Genomic DNA, 24,473 nt, shown 5'->3' with positions numbered 1-24,473 from the left:
AAGTACACCTCTATATCTGTAATCACTTGTCATTCCTTATACACCAGTTCGTTGCATGATCACCACTCATATATGGCATTGAATTTTTGAGCAAGACTTGAATTGACCCAACAGAGCGCATTCTTTTGTCTTCCTCTCCTGCTTTGAAACACTCTCCCTCTTTCAATATGAGCTGAACCTTCTCTTATGAAATGTAGGGCTGCCCTTAAGATTTACCTTTTTAATCTGGCCTTCAGGAAATTGTCAGGCAGCATTGGATCATGGTAGCTGATCTAAGCCTTCAGTTTGTAAACTTTATTTCTGTAGTTTTATCTTTAGCTTTTCCCTCCTCTTCTACATCCTACTTTTTTGGCTCTTCTTTCCTGTTGTTATTATGGCATACCTTTCCTAAATGTATATTATATTGTAGATCGCTTTGTTATGAAAGGTGATATCAAATCTGGTAATAAACAAAAACATAAACTGCTTGGATGGCTGCAAGTTCTACTTGGTGCAGGGAAGGGATCCTGACTTACCTCAGTCTGGTGACAATCAGGGTGAATGGCAACTCCCATGGAGGCAGTTAAGTGGTGTTCCTGCTGTGGGACACGTTAGCTGGTATCAGAGTGTTGCAGTGTGTGCATGCCAGGAACATGGCTGGGGTCTTCAGACTCTCCAGCAGAGACAATGCACAGTTTGATGCAGGAGAACACAGGAACGGGCACTATTTTGTCGGAACCGACTACAGTGAGGAGTCCCTGTCTGATCACGCACTGAACACAGTTGCCATTTTACATCCTCAAGACCTGACAGAGCAGCTGTATTGGGATTTTTGTTTTCTCCAGAGTTTATATTGCTCTTATACCAGGCCTATTTACTAAAGCAGGAACAGTCAGAGTTGCTGCTCCGGCTCCTAAGAGATCTCATTTAGATCTCCAGGAATGAGCATATGAGACATATGAGACTATCTCTGCTTCTCCCTGCTTATCTGATGTGGCCTTGGTCTATTCAGAGGAACCATTGTTGAAGGAGCCATTAGAAGAGGGAGAACTTCCTCCTCGGGAGGTGGATGATTCAAAAGTACTGATTTTGTTTCATAAAGAGGAACTCAGTACTCTTATTTCTGAGGCACTGGCGTTGCTTTCCATTGAGGAGCCTTCTGCTTCAGCATCAGGAGTTACATCTTTGTCAATCATGAGGGGACTTAGAGATCCTCCTAAAACCTTTCCAATGCATCCAGACATTCAGGACCTCAATACAGAAGAATGGGTCTCACCAAACACGGGGCTGAGAGTGGGAAGAGCCATGGGTTGCCTCTACCCATTAATTCTGGAGAAAGATAAATTGCAGCTTCCCAGGGTGGATTCCCTGGTTATGGCGGTACGTAAGATAGCCTTTCCAGTGGAATGGGGCATTGCCCTAAAAGATCTATAGGATAGGAAGCTAGAAGGCTGGCTGGAACAAGCTTTTGGCCTCGTTGGGCCTTCAGGCGATAGTGTGTAGCTCGTTCGGGGCAAGAGCATGCATGAAGTGGTATCAGCAGTCGGTAGCTCAAGAGGGGCACCATAATATCCAGCTGGAAGCGGGGATGGACTACTTGGTGGATGCTATTTATGACACGTTACAGGTTGCATCCCGCAGTATGTTGGCAACTCTGGTTGAGGCATTGGGCAGCAGATGCAGCATCAAAGTCACATCTAGTTAAACTGCCTTTTCAAGGCAAGTGGCTGTTTGGAGTTGATCTCAGTAACTTGGTGAAAGAACTGAGGGAAACTAAGCCATGGTGGTACTGCTGGAAGATAAGCCAAAGCCGCTGGTCATTCATCTTCAGGGGGCTTTCAATCTCGATTTTGAGATAGATGGTACTGGCCTGGTCATCATCAGTATGGTCAGAAGTCCTGCTTTCAGGCACACCAATCTTCCTTTTGTGTGGACAGGACGTCCTCCTCACTGTCGGCTAGAGTGCCCAATACCTCCAGAGCTTCACAATGATGCAAGACTGGTCCACCCTTCTCTTTCTTCAGTGAGAAGATGTTTTCAGAAGTTGCAGAAGGAATGGACTAAAATCACATCAGACCAGTGGTTCTGGATATTCTTACAGAATGTTACAAATTGGAGTTCTCTCGCTTCTCTGATCTTACAGTCTCCTTGTTGAAAAGGAACAAAGGCGGTCAAGGTTCAAGCCACCATATATTCCTTACTAGCTCTCCAGGCCATTGTTCCAGTTCCCCAGGCTGCAAAGGGTCAAGGCAGATACTCTGTCTACTTCATTGACCCAAAGGAGGAAGGCATCTTTTGTCTATTCTTTGACTGGGTGACCAGAGAATTGAATCATGGATGTAGACGTAATCTACTTAGATTTCAGCAAAGCTTTTGACACGGTTCCGCACAGAAGGCTCTTAAATAAACTAGACAGGCTGAAGATAGGACCAGACGTGGTGAACTGGATTAGGAACTGGTTGACGGACAGATGCCAGAGGGTGGTGGTAAATGGAATTCGATCGGTTGAGGGAAAGGTGAGCAGTGGAGTGCCTCAGGGATCGGTGCTGGGGCCAATCCTGTTCAGTATATTTGTGAGTGACATTGCTGAAGGGTTAGAAGGTAAAGTTTGCCTTTTTGCGGACGATACTAAGATTTGTAACAGAGTGGACACCCAGGAGGGAGTGGAAAACATGAAAAAGGATCTGCAGAAGCTAGAAGAATGGTCTAAGGTTTGGCAATTAAAATTCAATGCGAAGAAATGCAAAGTGATGCACTTAGGGAATAGAAGTCCACGGGAGACGTGTTAGGCAGTGAGAGTCTGATATGTACAGATGGGGAGAGGGATTTTGGTGTGATAGTATCTGAGGATCTGAAGGCGATGAAACAGTGTAACAAGGTGGTGGCCATAGCTAGAAGGTAGCTAGGCTGTATAGAGAGAGGTGTGACCAGTAGAAGAAAGGAGGTGTTGATGCCCCTGTATAAGTTGTTGGTGAGGCCCCGCCTGGAGTATTGTGTTCAGTTTTGGAGGCCGTATCTTGCTAAGGATGTGTCACGGTCTCAGGCTCTCGGACACTGGCACCATGTGAGCCCTTGGGCCGCTGCCGACAAGCGGCAGCAGTAGGCAAGACCCTCAACCAGGACTGGATAAGCAAGCAAGGCAGGAGAAGCTGTAGACAGTCAAACCTGGAACAACCAAACAGGAACCACAGGACTAGAACTACAGCAGTAGGCAGGCAGGGAATAAGCAGGACAGAGCAACTGGTCTTCACCTGCACTTGACCACCATTCCCCAGGGGTTGAGCCCACAGGTGCAGGCGGCCGGCAGGACATACTGGACCTAGCTTGTAGACAGACTAGACCAACAGGATACTAAACAAGCTTGACTAACACACGGTTCGGGACTACTGAGGATACGAGATTCTCAGACCGATAATAGGATACAGAACAAGCTTGACAGAAACAGGGTTAGGGTTCAAAACAGGAGTGCCCACAGGCACCCAGACAAGAACAAGGCATACAGGTAAGACACAAGACAAGGCAGAAGCGCTCCTACAGCACAGCAAGACAGAAGTGCTCCTATCAGCACCAGAAGGGTAAAGCAGGAAAGCTTAAACAAGCAGGCAGAAGTGCTTCTAACAGTAAAGCAAGACAGAAGTGCTCCTATCAGCACCAAATACTAACTTGGACCTTTGGCGTTTGCAAAGGCAAACTAGAAAATTTCCAGGTGGCTAATAAGCCCATCAGCAGCTGAGCTCAGCTGCAGCAATCTCAAGGCAGCTAAGGGTGAGGCTAGCTGCCAAACTTTCAAGCAAGACTGGAGGGCTAAAATATCTGGACCGGACTGAAAAGAGAGTCTGGAAAGGCTATGGCAGCCACCGGTTCTGGCCACCAGAGGGCAAGAGGAGCACAAATCAAGAAAAAGTCACAATCGTGACAGGATGTAAAAAGAATTGAAGCGGTGCAAAGAAAAGCTACGAGAATGGTATGCATTACAAGACATATGAGGAGAGACTTGCTGACCTGAACATGTATATACCCTGGAGGAAAGGAGAAACAGGGGTGATATGATACAGACGTTCAAATATTTGAAAGGTATTAATCCACAAACGAACCTTTTCCAGAGACGGGAAGACGGTAGAACTAGAGGACATGAAATGAGATTGAAGGGGGGGCAGACAGAAGAAAAATGTCAGGAAGTATTTTTTCACGGAGAGAGTGGTGGATACTTGGAATGCCCTCCCGTGGGAGGTGGTGGAGATGAAAACGGTAATGGAATTCAAAAATGCATGGGATAAACTTCCTTAGAAGCTTAGCGGAGATTGGGTGGCAGAGCCGGTGGCGGGAGGCGGGGCTAGTGCTGGGCAGACTTCTACGATCTGTGCCCTGAAAATAGCAGATAATCAAAGTCAGGTACACAGATAAAGTAGCACATATGAGTTCATCTTGTTGGGCAGACTGGATGGACCATACAGGTCTTTCTCTGTCGTCATCTACTATGTTACTATGTTATGCTTTGGGATAGGAGAATGTGACACAGCTTCTATATATTCCAACTGCACGATTATCTTTGAGAAGTAGTTCCAAATTAACTTTGGATTTTCCTTCAATGAAAATGTTAAGTTAAAATCCATTTGGGAGCGCTCTGTGTATCAAACTGTTAAATTTTGAATAGTTCATGTTAGACAGATCACTTCATATTTACAGTTTAGCAAAGTTTTAAAAACTTATTTGTTTTCTTTGTATTGGGTTTTTGAGCATTTTTTATTCATTCGTAAAGTACTAATTGAATTTTATATTGTAAATGTAATTCACTTCTATTAGACGTGATTCTTTGTGTAATCTACTTTGTAGCTGTGGTTAAAGGTGCAATATAAATGATATGAATAGAATAGAATGTAGTAACATAGTAAGTGATGGCAGATAAAGACCTGAATGGTCCATCCAGTCTGTCCAACTGTCACACTCATTATCAATTCATGATTAAATCAACAATGAATGTAATGTAAAATACTTGATCAGGGTCTTTGGCATTTCTGGGACATGACCATAGAAGTCCGCCTGGCCCTGTCCTTACGTTTCAACTACTGGAGGTGCTGTCGAAGCCCATTCCAGCCCATCCTAAACCGGATTGCCATATATGGGACACAGACCGTACAAGTCTGCCCAGCACCAGCCCTAGTTCATCACAGCCATCTAAGCGTCACTCGACATATCCGCACTCATGCAGCCATTTAAGTTTAAGTAGATCAGTTTGTCATACTTCATTTCCTGATGGCAGATAAAGATACAGCTTACTGAGTCTGCTCATCCATAGCTCTACAAACCCTTCCTCTGAAATCCTCTGTGCTTGTCCCAGGCTTTTGTGAATTCACCACTAAACATTTCTATAGTTCTACTAGATGTATGCAGTGCGGGATGCATTATATGAAGGTACTTTCTTTATCCCTAGTGGGCTCTTAATCTATGGTGTTTTCTACCTGGAACAACAGAAGGTTAAGAGGCCCTTTTACAAAGGCACGTAGGCACCTATCTGCATCCAACACGCATCAATTTGTAACTACCGCGTGGCCTGGGTGGTAATTCCATTTTTTATGCGCGTCTGATATGCATGTTGGAAAATATTTTTTTATTTTCTGGCGCACGGCGCTAACCGGGCTGTAATCGGCAGTGTACGCATGCTGAAGATTACCACCTGGTTAACACATGAGACCTTACTGCTAAGTCAGTGGATGGCAGTAAGGTTCCAGGCCCAAAATGAACACGTGCCAGTTTTTATTTTGCCGCACATCCATTTTCGACCCCCCACCCCCCAAAAGGCCTTTTTTATAGATGCGCTGAAAAATGGACCTGCACAGGTCCAAAACACGCACATACACTAGCGCAGGCCATTTTTTTGGTACACCTTAGTAAAAGGACCCCTAAATGACTTACTCAGTCATAAGGAGCTGCAGTGGGAATTGAACCCACTTTCCCAGAATCAAAGCCAACTGCATTAACCATTAGGCTGCTGCTCCTTCTCCTAATTTAGATATCATCCTCATCTTCACCGCCTCCATTACAAAGCTGGCCCAAGCTTCTACCATCATTTTTGTAAAGAAATAGGGGCCCTTGTACTAAGCTGCATAAGCGCCTATGTGCGCCCAATGTGCGTCATTTCCGAGTTACCGCCCGGCTACCATGTGGCCTGGGTGGTAATTTCAGTTTTTACGCACGTCATAAAATATTTTTATTTTCTGGCGTGCGGGCGGTAATCGGCATTTGAACACACATTGACCATTACTGCTCGGTTAACACGTGAGACCTTACCGCTAAGTCAGTGGCTGGCTGTAAGGTCTCAGACCCAAAATGGACGCGTGCCAATTTTCATTTTGCTGCACGTCCATTTTTGGCCAAAAAAAGCATTTTTTACAGGTGCACTGAAAAATGATTCTGCATGTGGCCAAAGTACGCCCCTACACTACGACAGGCCATGTTCAGCGCACCTTATTCCTTAGCCTACTCCTTAGTCTATCCCCTTTTACCCTCATTCTATGATCCCTCAATCCAGAGCATTATTTCAGTTGGAAAAGAGGTCTAGTTCCTGTGAATTTATAGCTTGGAGATATTCAAGTGTCTGTATCATATCTCCTACATCATGCCCTTTTTCCCATAATATGCATATTGAGATCTTTAAGTCTGTTTCCGCCACCCCCACCCCCCCCTGCCGCCCCACTTACTTGTCCTGCTCGTGTGCACAGCAAACTTCCCCAGGGCCCGGCGCTAGCACTGCTCTCCTGTTCCTGTGCACAGCAGCGCCACAGAGCAGTCATCCTTTCCTGTCGCGTCCAAAGAGGCTGTTTGGACGTGGAAGGAAGGAAGTGCTCTGCTATGCGGCGCTGCCGTGCACAGGAATAGGAGAGTAATTCTAGCACTGGGCGGGTGCGGGCCCTCCTTTGAATTTTGCCCCCCTGTCCTCCTCTTGACGGCCCTGGTGTAACCCATTATGGGTGTGCCATAGACTGGTGTAACTGCAGTTACCCAAATGCTGTATGGATGCATGTAAATTGCAATATTCTTTAAGTTGCGTGTGTAAATGGTAGCCATACCCATTCACTATACTTGTGAATGCCTCCTTGCATTTACAAACTATGCCACTAACGCACACCCTTACAGACTAGTGCACAGTTGCTTTGCTGCCACTTACACACATAAGTGTACACTTATCCACAAAACGGACAATATGCTGTTCTCGTAAGTGTTTAAGCGGCATGTAAATATGGGTAGAATTGTCCTGTTGTAGAATTACCCTTTATATGACTGTTACTGTTATTAGCTTATTTTTCAGCATTGTCTAGGCTGTTACTTTACTTTGTGCATCGTCTTGAGCGTTACATGGAAAGGTGATTTAAAATGGAATAATATTCAAAGACATAACTTGCCGCTTTCACCAAAATGTCAAATAGTGTGAGGTACAATACAATAGTCATAATAAACAAAACAAATAACAACCTCTTCCCCCTCATTCCCTATTCATCACGGAAATCACAATAGAATGTAGATATTGTGGTTAAGCATTACCTTTGCTTGGCTTTCTCCAGGAACTGCAGAAGGATATGCAAGCTGGTGCAAGTGAACTGTCTGAGATTGTGAAAAACACTGAAAGGTTCCTGCGGGAGAATAGAGAGAAGCTGTCACCTGAAGACAGGGCCATGATGGAACAGAAAATAAATGAAGCAAAGATCAAGTTTGAGCTACTTAGCAAGAGAGCAGAAGAATCAAAGAGAGAACTAGAAAAAGCTGTGACAACAGCCATCAAACAGGAAACAGAAAAGGTTCTCATGCATCTCTCAACTTTCTATTTTATAACATTAAAAATAATAGCAATATTAATACATTTTATCTTTTTTTTTTTTTTTTACTGTTTGAAGGACATAGGATATATCCCATTACTGCACACTGACTGGAAATGTACAAAATTTGAGATTATCACAAACTTTCAGATAGTGTTTCCTGGTCTCTAAGTCAAATGGAAAGCAAATATGGTAGAGAACCGTGCTATATGGTAATCAATAGAGCAGCATGTGAAAAATCTTTCCACATTGTGCTAGTATAGGAAATTTATTGACAAATGGTATAGATAATTTCCCCAAACCCCACCTCCTGGGAGAATTGCAAGGCTAATATGCCTGGTGATGCTTCTGGGACACTGTTTAAAATGACTGTAATACCCTGTAAGATGCTCCATATCAAAAATCCAGTCTGGTGTGCAGGGTAATGTACAGTTCATAACCTTCAATGATCAACATTTGTATACAAAAAAAGAAGAAGGAACCCCCAAGCAAACCAACAAAGAAAAAAGAAAAAATGGGGGATGACCAACTGAATTCCAGCAGAAGGGTAACTTGTTTATTAAAAGCAGAACAATAAAGTACGAATGTGCAGCAGAGCTAAAAGTCTTTCGTACTGACAGTAAACCTGTTAGAGTCGACAGACTCGATGCAGTCCTATGTTTCAGTGCAAGAGGTGCCTGCCTCAGGAGTCGTAAACAATTTAGTCTGGTTGGTAATGCAAGGATACCAGTCAATAAATCCAAAACAAAAAGTTCAATTGTGCAATGCAGAGAAATCATTAGTGTAAGCGCACAGCTTCACTAGCAATTGTTTTGCACCAATGGTGCAAAAATTGTACTTTATTGTTGTGCTTTTCATTTCCATTGGATTTCCATTGGTCGTCTCGCATTTTTTTTTGTCAGTTCATAACCTTCTCCAAACCTATGAAGCAGCTCAGTGAAACAAGTGGCCCTTATCGGGGTTTATTTGTTTGTCACCATCTGGATGGATGTTTTCCATGGGATCCATTGTAATTCAAAACTGAATGTGGATCGACTCTAAATTGTTTGTGGTCTCTATATAAAGATAAGTCTGTGACTATGTTTTCTGATATCGGATGGTTTTTTAATATATTCGGAACTGTTTTGATGGTTTGAATTTTCTAAGGTAGTCTTTAGCTGTAACTTCAAGTGATTTGGCTAGTATTACTGGGTTTTTTTGGAGGCAGTCTGGTTTTTCTTCGCATTAAGTGGAGTTTCTTTCCACACTGCCTTTTGTTTACCGGTTTTTAAATAAGCCTGTGATGAAAGTGGACTCTGGCTATATTCAGGCCTATGAACCTTTTTTTGCCTAGTTCAGTGGCTCCCAAACCTTGTCCTGGAGGCACCCCCATCAATTCAGGTTTTCGGGATACCCACAATGAATATTCATGAGAGAGATTTGCATGCACTACCTCCATTGCATGCAGATCTCTCTCATGAATATTCATTGTGGATATCCGAAAAACCTGACTGGCAGGATGGAATGCCTCCAGGACCAGGTTTGGGAACCACTGGCCTAGTTAGTCCATTGTATTGAAGCCTTTTTTTGTTATCTATTGTATAGCCCTTTACAATCTAGTCTAAATTCTACTTTTGGCAAACTTTTTTCTGTGCGTTACTTTATATACAAATGTAGCCATGTTTAAGCAGTGGCCTTAAAATCTTTTTGCTTGTTAAAACTTTAACTTCCATCCCTCTCCCTAGAACCCCTCCATTTACACCATAAGCAAGGGGATCTTCAAAGGGTGGAAGCAATCCCTAAGAGCTCCTCATCTGCTGGCAACATCTTTTAAAATGGCTGCCGCTAACCCCAGGCCTTCCTTTACCCTGCATAAATATTAACAAAATAGACACCTGTTTTGGGGACATTTTAGAAAGACAACATAGGTACATATGTGTCTTTATAAAACGTGAGCATCTTTGGGAAAACAACATGACTAAAGTTACCAGAAACAAAAAATGAGGTTTAATGAATTTTAAAGAGCAAACACTTTATAATAAAACAGTCCAAACCTCATCCTTATATGTGAAAAAAATAAAAAAAGTTGCAGAAGTTCAAACATATAACTGTTTTTTGGACTCATGGTTTGAAAATAATGGCTTTTAAAACTGTCCTCCTTGCAAACATAATGAAAATCAAATATGTGCACCATTGTCTAAACAGATGGATCTGTTCCTTGCAAAAAAAATCAAAACAAGTTATAATACTGGTTAAAAATGAGAAATACTGTTTGTAATATAATTGTTATATTTCTGTCCTTAGGTGGCTGCAGTGGAGCAATTGGAAGAGAGTAAGAATAAAATAGAAAGTCTTTTGGATTGGATTTCAAGTATAGACAAGGAGGGAAAGAACAGTGAGAGGAGAAGTCCACAGGCAATAGAGCTGAATGGAACTCATTTTCAGGAAGATGATGGGAAGTCTGTAGCTGGAGAAGAGGAGGAAGTAAATGGTAATATGCTGCAGCCTTTGGAAACCTTGGTAAAAGGACAGGAGTGGAGCAAAGAAGAAAATTTGAATCACCAGTATCAAAACGTGAAAGTATGTGCAAAATATCAGTTGTTTTCAGTATTCCTCTAAATATGTTTTATTTTTCAGAATAGTTATTGTAAATGGTCAGCCCTTTGTCACCTGACCTGTATATGGGTAAAATGCACATGTTGTGACTCAGCATATGTAATTTGTATCTGCATAAAAAAAAGTGGGTGGAATTAGGATGAGGAAGGGAAAGTAGGTGCAATGAACGTACAATGCAATAAGCCCAACTCTAGATAGAATGGAGAGAGGGGACTTAAGACGTTCAGGTCAGGTTATATACAAATCCCCCCTGTGTTTTAGAAATGCAGAGCCTCTTGTAAAATATATGTAATGACATGTAGGACTCTGCATTAATGACCCTCCATGTACTGCAGGAGCAGTAATCTTCAGCTCTGTAGGTGGTGAAAAAACACCCAGCTTTATTGCAGATGTGCATGGGAGCAACTTTTTAAAATCATTGCTCCATTCCAACATCCAGCCCCATTGACCTCTCAACATCCCCAACATCAGTGTTCATACTTCTTGACCCCCTTAACATTAGTTTCCTTATTCCCCTATCCCCTCCCCATCCCATCTTTGGGTCTCACTTGGGTCCCTGGTAGTTTTAGTGGGAGCCAGGGTTCCAAAATGGTGTCTGTGATTCTTAGCAGTAATCTTTGGTTCTGCTGCTAGGGTTTTGCCCTTATTTTGCAGCTTGTCTCTTAGCAATAGAACAACAAAATTATTGTGAGGGGGTTATGGGTGCCATTTTAAAACCTGAGTCCACCACGAGCAGGAGCAAGTGAGGATTGCCTCTGCTTTCACTAAGACTGTCAGGGACCTTGGTAAGACCGGAGAATGGGATCAGGAGGAGGAGAGTTTGTCAGGTGTGGCCCTAGGGGATTCTTGATGTTGGGGGGGGGGGGAGGGTCAGGGTATATCAAGGTTCATGTTGGGGAGTTGGCGAGAATGGAGCTTAGGACTAGATTCTATATATCATGCTTAAAAAAATCAGCGCTGAAATGAAATATGCCTAGGCATATTCGTTAAAGTACGCCTAAATTTAGGCGTACTTTATAGAATAAGCCTAAATTTCCACATGGTTTATACAATACACCGAGCGCCCAACCATGCAGATAAATTTAGACATGGGCAGTTATGCCAAGTAAAACTTAGTGTAAATGCTGACACCTAAATTCCGCATGGACCGGGTGTATTCTATAACCATGTGCATAACACCCATGACCTCCCTATTGCATACCCATGACTACATCTCATTTTCAACTTTGCAGCTTATAATTTATGCAGATCATGTTATAGAATATGCTTATACCGCTCTGCATGTAAATACTAATTAATGCCAATTAGTGTCAATAATTAAGTGGCAATTATCAGCGCTGATTGGCTTGTTGATTAAGTTGCATGCGCAAATCCAGAATACGACTGGATTTGTGTGCACAACTTAAGTCACGCTATGTAGAATCTGGGGGTTATTGTCAGGCGGTTGGGGAGTATGGAGGTTAATGGTTGGGGGGGCTCAGGTAGGGGGCTGACCTCAGTCTTTTCACCTCCCCAGCAGGTCTGCCTTTGGGGCAAGTATAAATGCTGACATCAAGATATTTTCCTATTGAAATGTATTTGCCTTTAAAGTGGGAAGTATACATCTGTATTTTTGAGGCACCCAAACCACTGTCCCTCCATGTCCCATGCAATGTAAATGTGATGTGGATCACCATATGTAAATAGTGGCGTTCTAAAATCCCTCTTTGCACATGTAGATGATATAAACATTTAAAACCTGCTATTTACATTTAGGGATGCTAATCCCTGGTGATGTTAATTCTGGTTTAACTCTATGTCAAACATTGTGATGAACATTGTGAGCACAGAAGATATGAAATTAGATTGAAATGTATTTTGGTGATTCGATACAACCAAGGAAGAAAGCTTGATACTGTTTGCTGAAAATTGGATTGTATTTAGGATCAAGTTGTTATAAGAAGCAGTATAAAATCCAGTTATTTGATGACCCCTGACCCAGGCAATATGCCAAAACACAGCCTGTGTCGGGCCCTCAATAAAATTTGCTTCCTTCACCCCTTGTTGTGGTTGACTTCACTCCTTTGTTGTGCTGTCAGGGAAATTGTGCCCAGCCACTCATCTTCAATAAACTTACAGTAGCTCCATTCACTTAAACACAGGTACTAGTAATATAGAATTTTAATGACTGTATTGGTCTTGGAGAAAAATATTTTCTTCGTGGGACCAACAAAAATATAGTGTATGATCTTTAGGCACCTCACAGAATAGTTCTTTAAATCAGAAGGCCTCTCATATCTTGAAAACTTTTGTATTAGAGCATATTTGTGTTGGTCCTTCAAAAGGTATCACAGTCTACAGTCACATACATCTGCAAAATGTAAATGGACAGGAATTAATCATTGACCGTATACCTTTAGGGGACTCACTGTGTTCTATAAAGCAATTTAAGCTGTACTAAATCTTCTTGTTTGCAACTAATCTTGTATTGTGTTTCAACCTATTTTCCTATAGGCTCAGCATGAAAAAATTGTGTCTCAGCACCAGGCTGTCATAATAGCCACACAATCTGCCCAGGCACTGCTTGAGAAGCAGGGACACTACCTTGCTCCTGAAGAAAAGGACAAGTTGCAAAGAAATCTGAAACAGCTAAAATCCCAATTTGAAACAACTTTATCTGAGTCTGAAAGGAAAATGAAATCAATGCAGTCCATGCAGGAGGAGCTAGAGAAGTTTACAACAGATTACAATGAATTTGAAAACTGGTTGCACCAGGCCAAGGAAGAGTTTGAGTCCCTAGAATCCGGTGCAACGGACTTTAATGGTATTGAAGCCAAGCTTCAGAGGCAGAGAAGCTTCTCAGAAGACGTGATTTCGCACAAAGGTGATTTGCGGTACATTACAATTTCGGGACAAAGAGTAATGGATGCTTCTAAATCTTGCAGTAAAGGAGATGGTGTCACGGTTGGAAATGACAACGTTGATACTCTTGCTATGTGTACAATGATACAGAATAAACTGGACACAGCATCAGATCACTTCAAATCCTTGTATTCTAAGGTAAGCACTGTTCTTGACCTTCATAACAAAATATTAGTGTGTGTGTGTGGGGGGGGAGGGGAAGAGGTGGGGTCTTTCAAATATTTAGAATTAGTGGAGCTGACATTCAGCTGGGTGCTGATATCCAGCCAGAAGTTAAAGGTATACTGGCCCTGAATGTTTAGGACAAAGGATTTATCTGGTCAACTCCTGATATTAACTGGATGAGTCCTTCTGAATATTGTATTCAAAAATAATATTGCCTACACTGTTTGCACTCCTTTTGTTAAATTCAAAGTATTTTCCTAAGCCTCAGCCTTTTTGAGAAACCTTTCCTTGTTTGCACAGGTTATTGGTATTTTCCCCCCACAAATCTTTGCATAATCCGCCAGATTTTTGAGAATGAATTTAGATCATGAGACTGTTTCATACAAATTAATTTATACCATCTTTTATGTGGGCTAGGCAAGGCCCAAATAGTTAAAATAGAAATTTAACAGAAAATGTTGTATATGAAATTACCACTGTATACTTACTTTGAGGGAAGGGTTTGCCCCCCCCCCCAATGCCTTCTTATTATCTTTAGTCTGTATTTTTCATGCTAATCAGTGCCATCCATCTGAACCCTGCTTGTCTTTTCTGCAACTCTTTCTTGCTGTAGTTTCATACCACAATCATTAATTAGATCACCAGGCCCCTCTAGGGTGAACCCAGGAAGAGCTCTTTCAGTGTCTTCAGTCAAGATGCGGAATATTGATTGCCCTTCCATTCTAACCACTCATCGCTCGACAGTTATCGACACAACATCTGCACTGATTTTAAGCTTGGGTGGTTAATGGATTCATTTTTGAAAGAGAAAAAAGCATCTAAAAAGTGGCCTAAAGCAGCATTTGGACGTTTTGCTTGCCAAAAAATTGAAATGGCTATTTTCGAAACCTATTTTGCAGATGTTTGTCTATGCATTTGATCTGCACTGTGTCCAAATCACAAGGGGGCGTGTGGGGGGCAAGATTAGGGCATTCCTTATACTTGGATGTTTTTCTGCCATAAGGAAAGAAAATGTCCAGGACTAAAACTAGGACGTTTTGAGCTAGACTTATTTTAATAATGACTAAAGGCACAAAAAAGTGTCCTAAATGACCAGATGATCACTGGAGGAGTAAAGGAATAACCCCCTTACTCCCCCAGTGATAACTGATCCCCTTCCACCCCTCTCCCAAAGATGTGAAAGAAACAGTACATACCAGCTTCTATGACAGCAGATGCTATGGCCAGTCCTATAGAAGCAGCAAGCAGGTCCCTGGAGTAGCCTAGCGGATGGTGCAGTGCATTGTGGAAAAGGCGACCCAGGCCCAAAATCCACTCTGTTACACTTGTGGTAGAAAGTGTCAGCCCCCCCCCCCCCCCCCCCCCACCTGCAGCTATAAGGGCCATTGTAGTGCTGTATAGTTGGGTACAGTAAGTTTTTTGTGGATTTTGGAGGGCTCCCCATACAATGTAAGGGGGTAATGGTGGGAAGTGTCCTGGGAGCTTTTATGTGAAGTTCACTGCAGTACCCCCTAGGGTGCTCCACTGCTCTGCTGGTGATGTCTGTGTGGCCAGTCTACTAAGAAGTCTGCGCCTTCTACATCTCAGTGGCTTGATTTTGTGCGTTTTTTCACGTGGACATTTTTTTTTCGAAAATTGACCAGAAAGATAAATGCACAGAGCACAAAAATATCCAGCAAGTGGCCATTTTCGAAAAAAAAAATTGATGTTTAGCTGTTTCAAATATCGCTGTTTTCGCTATTTGGATTTTGAGCAAAACGTCCAAAGTTTGAATTAAACGTCATATCAAAAATGCCCCTCTAAATTTCTGAGGTGGTTGTTCACTAATTTGTGCCATTTCACATTTACAGCAGTATTTCAGTAATTCAGTGTAGGTATTAATCTTCATGAGATAACTAGTGAATGATTAACAAGAATAAATATGCAGCAAAACAAATCATGGCTTTGAGGTTCTGGAATTGATTTGAGAACCAGCTGGATTAGTGAATGTTAAAAACAAATGTGTGAGAAGGCAGTTTTAGAAATTTCCACACGTGCATTTATTCCTGTTCTGTAGCAGGTGCAAAGAAATACGTTCATGTTTGACAGGTTATACGTTTTGCAGAGTATACCCCAAATTCCTCCCAGCTCTGCTTCAGGAATGCCTACGTTAAACACGTATAAAAGTATTCATGGGATCACTTGTACTATTCTAGGCAAAGTGTAGTGTGTAGCTTAAACAGCCAGCATAAGTGATCCTCAAGTAGAAGCTTTACCAGCAGACTCTCAATTCTAAAGTAAATCTTTATTGTAGTACTCAAAAGAAAGAAAGAAAATACAGCTTACATTTCAGTTGGTTGTAAAAGAATTGTGGCCTTCTGCACATAGAGTCTGTATCTAGCCACCTCAGAGGCAAGGAGATGGCCAGAATCTCAGCCCAGCTGAGAAGAAAAGCTGTAACACTCAAAGGGGTAAAGGGGGAGAAACTCGGGGAAAGTAAATGGGAATGACTTAGGGAAATAGTGAACAATCTTGATGGAATTACAATAGATTAAAGCGGGTAAAGGGAGAGAAACTTGGGGAAAGTAAATGGGAATGACTTAGGGAAATAGTGAACAATCTTGATGGAATTACAATAGATTAAAGCGGAATCAGCCCCTAGAATAGCTTCTGATTACCAAGGCATGCAAGGAAGACTGGGCTCGCTCATACAGCCCGCAGGGGCACAGAGGGAGGGCTGGCCCTAGCTCAGAGCTAACTGCCAATAGAGAAAGCTCACAAGGAGTTAATCACAGAAACTGCAAACTATAGGAAAAGCAGTCCTAATACACAATGCTGTCTTTTACACAAAACAATGCAATTAAATACAAATAATACTTAGGGATACTATCAGAGGCATTTTCGAAAGAGAAGGGCACCCATCTTTCGACACAAATCGGGAGATGGGTGTCCTTCTCTCAGGGTCGCCCAAATCGAAAGCCGATTTTGGGCATCCTCAACTGCATTCCGTCGGACGACCAAAGTTCACGGGGGCGTGTCGGAGGCGTAACGAAGGCGGGATTGGGGCGTGCTTAAGAAATGGGCGTCCTCGGCCGATAATGGAAAAAAGAAGGGCGTCCCTGATGAGCATTTGGTCGACTTGGTCCATTTTTTTTCATGACCAAGAATCAAAAAGGTGCCCGAACTGACCAGATGACCACTGGAGGGAATCGGGGATGACCTCCCCTTACTTCCCCAGCGGTCACCAACCCCCTCCCACCCTAAAAAAAAAAAAAAAAAAAAAATTTTTTTGCCAGCCTCAAATGTCATACCCAGCTCCGTGACAGCAGTATGCAGGTCTCTGGAGCAGTTTTAGTGGGTGCAGTGCACAAGCAGGTGGACCCAGGCCCATCCCCCCACCTGTTACATTTGTGGTGGTAAATGTGAGCTCTTCAAAACCCACCCGAAACCCACTGTACCTACATGTAGGTGCCCCCCTTCATCCCTTAGGGCTATGGTAGTGTTGTACAGTTGTGGGTAGTGGGTTTTGGGGGGCTCAGCACCGAAGGTAAGGGAGCTATGTACCTGGGAGCAATTTGTGAAGTCCACTGCAGCGCCCCCTAGGGTGCCCGGTTGGTGTCCTGGCATGTGAGGGGGACCAGTGCACTACAAATGCTGGCTCCCATGACCAAATGGCTTGGATTTGGTCGTTTTTGAGATGGGCGTCCTAAGTTTCCATTATCGCCGAAAACCAGGGACAACCATCTCTAAGGTCGACCATCTCAACATTTAGGTCGACCATCTCTAAGGTCGCCCTAAATGTTGAGATTTGGGCGTCCCCGACCATATTATCGAAACGAAAGATGGACACCCATCTTGTTTCGATAATAGCGGTTTCCCCGCCCCTTTGCTGGGACGTCCTTAGAGATGGTCGCCCTTAGAGGTGGTCGTCCCCATTTGATTATGCCCCTCCACATGTCTGGTTTTACCAAGACATGCCTCTTTTTGAGGACATGGCCAGGCAACCGGGCTGGTTTTGCCAGCCTGCCCGTTTGTCCGGATTTCCGGACAAACGGGCAGGCTGGCTGGCTGGCTGGCTTAATGGTGTCCTATCCTAACCTCCCCTCCCCTTACTTACTCTACTGCCCTGGTGGTCTAGTGACCTTTTTGGGGCAGGAAAGAGCCCCCTCTTTCCTGCCCGGAGCACTGCCCTGCATCCTGTTCCCCTTGCAATGCTGAGTGCTGACAGTCCAGAATTTCAACACACACACAAACTTAGGGGGCAGTTATCAATGTGGGCTATCATTAAGGCATGCGATTTTATTACTGACTCATGACACAAAAGAGCAAGAGGCACATAAATGTGGGCACCCAGGTGTAGAGTTGCCCTTTCAGAAACAGAGAACAATGAAGGCAGATAGACGATATGGCCTATTCAGTCTGCCCATCCGTGCCCATCCATGCCATCTACTATCCTTTCTTATCTCTTGGAGAACGTATGCACTTGTCCCAAGCTCTCTTGAATTCAGATACTGTTTTCATCTCCACCTTTTCCATTGGGAGGCTGATCCGCGAATTCACCACCCTTTCCGTGAAGAAGTATTTCCTCAGCTTACTTCTGGGCCTATCCTCTTTCATCTTCATCCTATGCCCCCTCATTCCAGAGCTTCCTTTCAGTTGAAAGAGACTTGCCTCCTGTCCATATATGCCATGTAGGTATTTAAATATCTATATCTTATCTTCCCTCTGCTGTCTTTTCCCAAAGTAAACATATTCAGATTTTTAAGTCTGTCCCCATATGCTTTATGATGAAGACCATTTCAGTAGCCACCCTCTAATTAATTTTTTTATATTACAACCTTTTTGAAGGGCTTTTTGCCTGATTTAGGGGCATAGTTATCTATCCTGCTTATTTTCGAAGGAGAAGGCCGGCCATCTTCCGACACAAATCGGGAGATGGCTGGCCATCTCCTAAACCCGGCCAAATTGGTATAATCGAAAGCCGATTTTGGCCGGCTTCAAATGCTTTCCGTCGCAGGGCCAGCCAAAGTTAAAGGGGGCGTTTTGGCAGGGTACGGAAGGCGGGACGGGGGCGTGGTTACGAGATGGCCGGCTTCGGCCGATAATGGAAAAAAGGCCGGCTCTGATGAGTACTTGGCCGGCTTCACTTGGTCCATTTATTTTTAGGACCAAGCCTCAAAAAAGTGCCCCAACTGACCAGATGACCACCGGAGGGAATCGAGGATCACCTCCCCTTACTCCCCCAGTGGTCACCAACCCCCTCCCACCCCAAAAAAAGTTTTTAAAAAGTTTTGTGCCAGCTTCTATGCCAGCCTCAAATGTCATACCCAGCTCCATCACAGCACTATGCAGGTCCCTGGAACAGTTTTTAGTGGGTACTGCAGTGGACTTCAGGCAGGCGGACCCAGGCCCACCCCCCCTACCTGTTACACTTGTGGTGATAAATGTGAGCCCTCCAAAACTCACCCGAAACCCACTGTACCTACATGTAGGTGCCTCCCTTCACCCCTTAGGTCTATGGTAGTGTTGTACAGTTGTGGGTATTGGGTTTTGGGGGGCTCAGCACCGAAGGTAAGGGAGCTATGCACCTGGGAGCAATTTGTGAAGTCCAATGCAGTGCCCCCTAGGGTGCCCGGTTGGTTTCCTGGCATGTGAGGGGAACCAGTGCACTATAAATGCTGGCTCCTACCACGACCAAATGGCTTGGATTTGGCCAGTTTTGAGATGGCCACTATTAGTTTCCATTATCGGTGGGAAACCAGTGGCGGCGATCTCTAACGCTGGCCGTCTCTAACGCCAGCCCAAATGTTGAGATTTGGCCGGCCCCGACCAAAGTATCGAAACGAAAGATGGCCGGCCATCTTGTTTTGATAATACGGTCGTACTGTCGCTTTCTGGGGCCAGCCTTAGAGATGGCCACCCATATAGATGGCCGGCCCCATTTGATTATGCCGCTCCACGTGGGCTACCGGTAAGATGTGCTATTTTACCAGTAACTTGTGCTATTTTAGCACAGGTCCCATTTCATCCAATGAGACCTAGTTATTAATAGTTAGGTTAATATAAAATAATACATCTTAACGGTAGCCCACATTGATATCTCCCCCTCCCCCAACCTTAGTGGTTTATAAATTGTTAAATTTCAGTAAAATTGTTTATTCTCCATCAAGCTTACTTTCCATCTCTCAGATAGCATTAGTAAATTTTTAATTCGAGGGTTTCATCTTCTTAGGGCAGATCATGTTTACTCCATAATCAGAGACATTTACATTTTGTGAGAGACTGAGTTTTTACTTGATATTGTCACTGTGTCAGTTGGCTAACGATCTTCTGTTTGGAGTACGTGATCATTTTAGTGAGTATAAAATATCAATGAGATGTTATTGTACCAGTTTTTGTCTTCCATTTTTAGTGCAATAACCTTGGAAATGACCTGAAAGACCTTGTAGATAAATACCAGCATTACACAGAAGTATCTTCTGGGCTACTGTCAGGGCTCCAGGTTTCTGAGGTGGCTATGAATAAGCAACTGTCAGAGCCAATTGCTGTGGATCCCAAAAACCTCCAAAGACAACTAGAAGAAACCAAGGTAAAAAAAAAAAAAGATATTCTGGAAAAAAAACAGTCTGTGTAAAAAGATGAATTTTTCTATGAGCATGTAACAGTTTACTTTTATTTCACATACAATTGTTGTGGTAAGTCATATCTATAAACTCATGGCCTTCTGCATAGTGTAACCCATTCAACCCTAGTAATTATGAGAAAAAAGCAAAGAATTTCAAGTTTACTTCAGAGTTAACATGCCATTTCAGATGGGCGTGATTTACTAATAGCAGCCCTTGAGTGGCCAGAGTTAAATTCTTTTCAATCTTGCTAGTCAAATTTAGTTTAGCTCTGTGAGGCTGGTGCTGAAAGTAACCAGCTGATTCTTCTTAAAGGATCGCTCTTGGTATGTCATAATCAGCATCTCTTACTAACATTTTTGTCAGAGCAGTACATCCTCCTGCTTGCTTCACTGTGGGCTTTTTGAGTAGGTTTTTAAGTTTTCAGAAGGGTGTGGTGGTGGGGGGGGGGGGGGCTTGGGGTGGAGTGGGGGGAGGGGCAAAATTTAGGGAGGTGGATAATAGAAATGTGGGGAAACTGTGTTGTTGTTTTTTTTTTTTAAGCTCATGAGATACCCAAAGAGAAGAGATACAGGAGACTTAGAGGGTTTTGAAAAAAATGCAGGGAGGGAAGAGAGGATTGCAACTGAAGGTGGGTGGGTTTAGCAACAATGTTTATGGGATGCCTTAAGAAAAAGGGAGGTGGAAAGATCATGGCTCAGGTCAGTTTATAAGGTACTGTTATAAAGTGGGAACAAATAGATCATAGCTTGGGGAGGGTATTTTTTTATGGAGACTCAGAGGAGGATGGCTGAGCAGCGGATGACCAGCTTAAGGATGTACCCTTGCAGTGCTTAATCAACCAAGTTATGTGGCTAATGCTGGAAATCAGCATTAGGGGAACAATTCTGTAGGATGGCACCAACAATTAAGCACCAAGAATGCCGTGAATGGCCAGAATTCCAAAATCCATGCACATATGTGTGCACATGTGAATGTTTCTGACTGCATGCTTATTCTAAAACAGCACAGAGAGGGTCCAAAGCACAGAACACAGTCCAAAAGCACAAAAAAGTGCCAAGAGCCTTCAATAAACGGGACAAAGATCTTTATTTGCACAGCATAGATCAATGACACAATGACCTGATAAGGTCTGTGTTTCAGCACAAAGCGTCTGCCTCTGGGGTCTTCATCAAAAATAATAAAAATGTATGTTACATAATCAATACTTAAAACAAAATAAAATATAATAAATAATAACATGGATGATTAAGTTAAAACTGAAATTTTAAAAACCAAAAAACAGATACACAAATGAGAAATGCAAAATAAAAATGGATATACATATCATAAATACAAGATAGAATACAATGATAGTTAAAACACATTGAAATAAGGGACTGTGATGATCTAAAGATATTTAAAAAATTCTAATTAAAAAATGGCATATTTTGGAAGGTCATCATTGTTTTCAAGACAAAAAAGTAACTATTACATACACTCGGTGAAAGAATATTAAGGAATTGTTGCACCTTCAGCATTTCTCATCGTTAGTACACAGGATAATCAAGAAGTAGGCCATTTTTTCCTGTGGAGCATGTTTTTTGTAATTCCACCTTGACTATTAGAGAATTCAGACAACGCACTGGTAAAATTTATTAACTTAAACATCATATAGACTGTAGTACTAAATGGGCTGTATACAAACGTGGGAAAGACAATGAGAAACCTACCCAAACAGCTAATTACACCTCCTACATCACCCTATTTAACACCCTCTTCTCTTTCTTCAAATATCTTCGTCCTACCACCGAATATATCTAATATCCTCTCATGACTATGTCATAATAACACTCTGTAAGCCACATTGAGCCTGCAAATAGGTGGGAAAATGTGGGGTACAAATGCAATAAATAAATAAAATAAATAAAGCACACATGATTGAACATCGAAGTAATATGAGAACTAATGTTGCAGCTCCGCTTGTCCAACATTGTGTGGATTTCTTACATTCCTTTTCAGAACTCATTTTTTGTATATCAAGTAGTGAAAACATCATGGCGGGGAGGTGAATTGAATACCCTCCTATTACGGAAACAGCAGTGTTGTATCTTTGAGATACACTGTCATACCTCAGGTTTAAATAGCGAGATTGATTTATCTGTATGAACAGTTGAAAATTATGTTTATTTTGTTTTCATCTCATCCTCTATCTTATTTGAAGGTCTTATTCAATAAACAAAATAATTACCCTGTTAAAGATTTCTCAATGTCATATCTATTATGTTATCAAATTTTATTGTATTAACCAGGTCCTTTTACCAAGCATTTTAGTATATTTATGTTTTCTAGGAAGTATGTTTTCAACAAACAGATACACATTTGACATTTAATGTATAATAGAAATGATATGATTTATTATTTATCTGTTTATATGTAAACAGATAAATAATAAATGGTGGATTACAAGGAAGTATGATAGGCATTTTTTAACATTAACTTTATTTGATCTTACATATGTAATGATTGAAATATATATATTTTATCATAGTGGAGGAGTGGCCTAGTGGTTAGGTTGGTGGACTCTGGTCCTGGGGAACTGAGGAACTGAGTTCAATTCCCACTTCAGGCACAGCTCCTTGTGACTCTGGGCAAGTCACTTAACCCTCCATTGCCCCAGGTACAAATAAGTACCTGTGTATGTAAGCCGCTTTGAGCCTGCCATGAGTGGGAAAGCGCGGGGTACAAATGTAACTAAAATAAAATAAATACTGTTATGGAATGACCACTAAAAGCATATTGGTCCTGATATTCAGACCGCAGGAAATAGCCGGGTGGTCTCCCGCGGTTGTCGCTAAGCCCAGATACTCAGTACTGGCCCATTTCCGGTGTCCAGCACTGAATATCCAGTTTAACCTTGGCTGGTCTGATTTTAACCAACCGCGCTGATATTCTGCGCTGGCCACTTAAAGTGAGGCTGGCTAAAGTTACTCCTATAACGAACCAATTAGCACCAATAATTGGGGTCTGAAAATCAATTATTGGCGCTAATTGACAACAATTTGAATTTATATGAGCATCTTCCTAGTCTGTATTTCATAAAGATGCATGTGCAAATTTCTCAGGCGTGGATCCGAAAAGGTGCATGGTCATGGGAGAGGCATGGATGGGTCGGGGTGCTCCAAAAGTTTCCGTGCAGTGTTATTATATAAGGCAGATCCGCACCTAATTTAGGTTTGAGGATTTACACTGCAGTTCAGTTGGTGTAAATTCTTGAGTGCGGATCCCGGCGCTAACTGGTAATCCATAAACGGTACCCAATTTGGAGCGCCGTATATAGAATAGCCTTAGTGTTTATTTTTTTTTTGTGCCCGACTTTGGGTATCTAGTCTTAAATGACTATTTTGCTTTGACATCTTAGGGGTCCTTTTACAAAGGCGCTCTGAAAAATGGCTTGAGGTAGTGTAGGCGCGGGTTTTGGGTGTGCGCCGATCCATTTTTTAGTGGGCCTGTAAAAAAGCCCTTTTAAAACTTTTTGCCGAAAATGCACGTGTGGCAAAATGAAAATTGCCATGTGTCCATTTTGGGTCTGAGACCTTACCGCCAGCCACTGACCTAGTGGTAAAGACTCACATGGTAACTGGGCGGTAATAAGTACATAAGTATATAAGTATTGCCATACTGGGAAAGACCAAAGGTGCATCAAGCCCGGCATCCTGTTTCCAACAGTGGCCAATCCAGGTCACAAATACCTGGCAAGATCCCAAAAAAGTACAAAACATTTTATACTGCTTATCCCAGAAATAATGGATTTTTCCCAAGTCCATTTAATAATGGTCTATGGACTTTTCCTTTAGGAAGCCGTCCAAACCTTTTTTTAAACTCTGCTGAGCTAACCGCCTTTACCACATTCTCTGTCAACGAATTCCAGTTTAACTACACGTTGAGTGAAGAAAACTTTTCTCTGATTTGTTTTAAATTTACTACATGGTAGCTTCATCGCATGCCCCCTAGTCATAGTATTTTTGGAAAGCGTAAACAGATGCTTCACATCTACCCGAGCGCCCGAAAATAAAAAATATTTTTCAGACACACATATCGGATGCACGCCAAAAATGAAATTACAGCAACAGCCACACGGTAGTCAGGCGGTACTCAATTTTGGCATGTATAGATGCTTACGCGGCTTAGTAAAAGGGCCCCTTATTTTGTGTGCATTGAAAGCATATCTTTTTGTTGGTGTTATGGCAGAGACATAACTATAATTTTTTAATTTTATAGATTCTTCAGGGACAGATATCAAACCACCAGATTTCTGTTGAGAAACTTAAAAAGGCTTCAGAAGTGCTACTGGATACAAGGGGAGGTTTGCTGCCAAATAAAGATGAAATCCAGAAAACGTTAAGTAAGATACATTCTCAGCTGTTTATAATCTAAGGAA

At 42.4% G+C, this 24,473-nt stretch overlaps 1 protein-coding gene across 1 annotated transcript in view; it reads left to right on the top strand.

The window, feature by feature from the left end:
• LOC115458976 (dystonin-like) overlaps positions 1 to 24,473 on the top strand; it is a 155,281-nt gene that overhangs the window by 34,740 nt on the left and 96,068 nt on the right. Inside the window, exons 9-13 of the mRNA XM_030188836.1 lie at positions 7,539 to 7,772; positions 10,074 to 10,349; positions 12,879 to 13,424; positions 19,843 to 20,019; positions 24,314 to 24,437. Coding sequence (XP_030044696.1) covers positions 7,539 to 7,772; positions 10,074 to 10,349; positions 12,879 to 13,424; positions 19,843 to 20,019; positions 24,314 to 24,437 — 1,357 coding nt within the window. The remainder of the gene's footprint in view (positions 1 to 7,538; positions 7,773 to 10,073; positions 10,350 to 12,878; positions 13,425 to 19,842; positions 20,020 to 24,313; positions 24,438 to 24,473) is intronic.

This window comes from Microcaecilia unicolor, unplaced genomic scaffold (genome assembly GCF_901765095.1).
Source record: "Microcaecilia unicolor unplaced genomic scaffold, aMicUni1.1, whole genome shotgun sequence".
In the NCBI taxonomy this organism is placed as follows: domain Eukaryota; kingdom Metazoa; phylum Chordata; class Amphibia; order Gymnophiona; family Siphonopidae; genus Microcaecilia; species Microcaecilia unicolor.
Note: the sequence above shows the minus strand (reverse complement) of the source record. Positions and strands in the feature narration are given on the sequence as shown.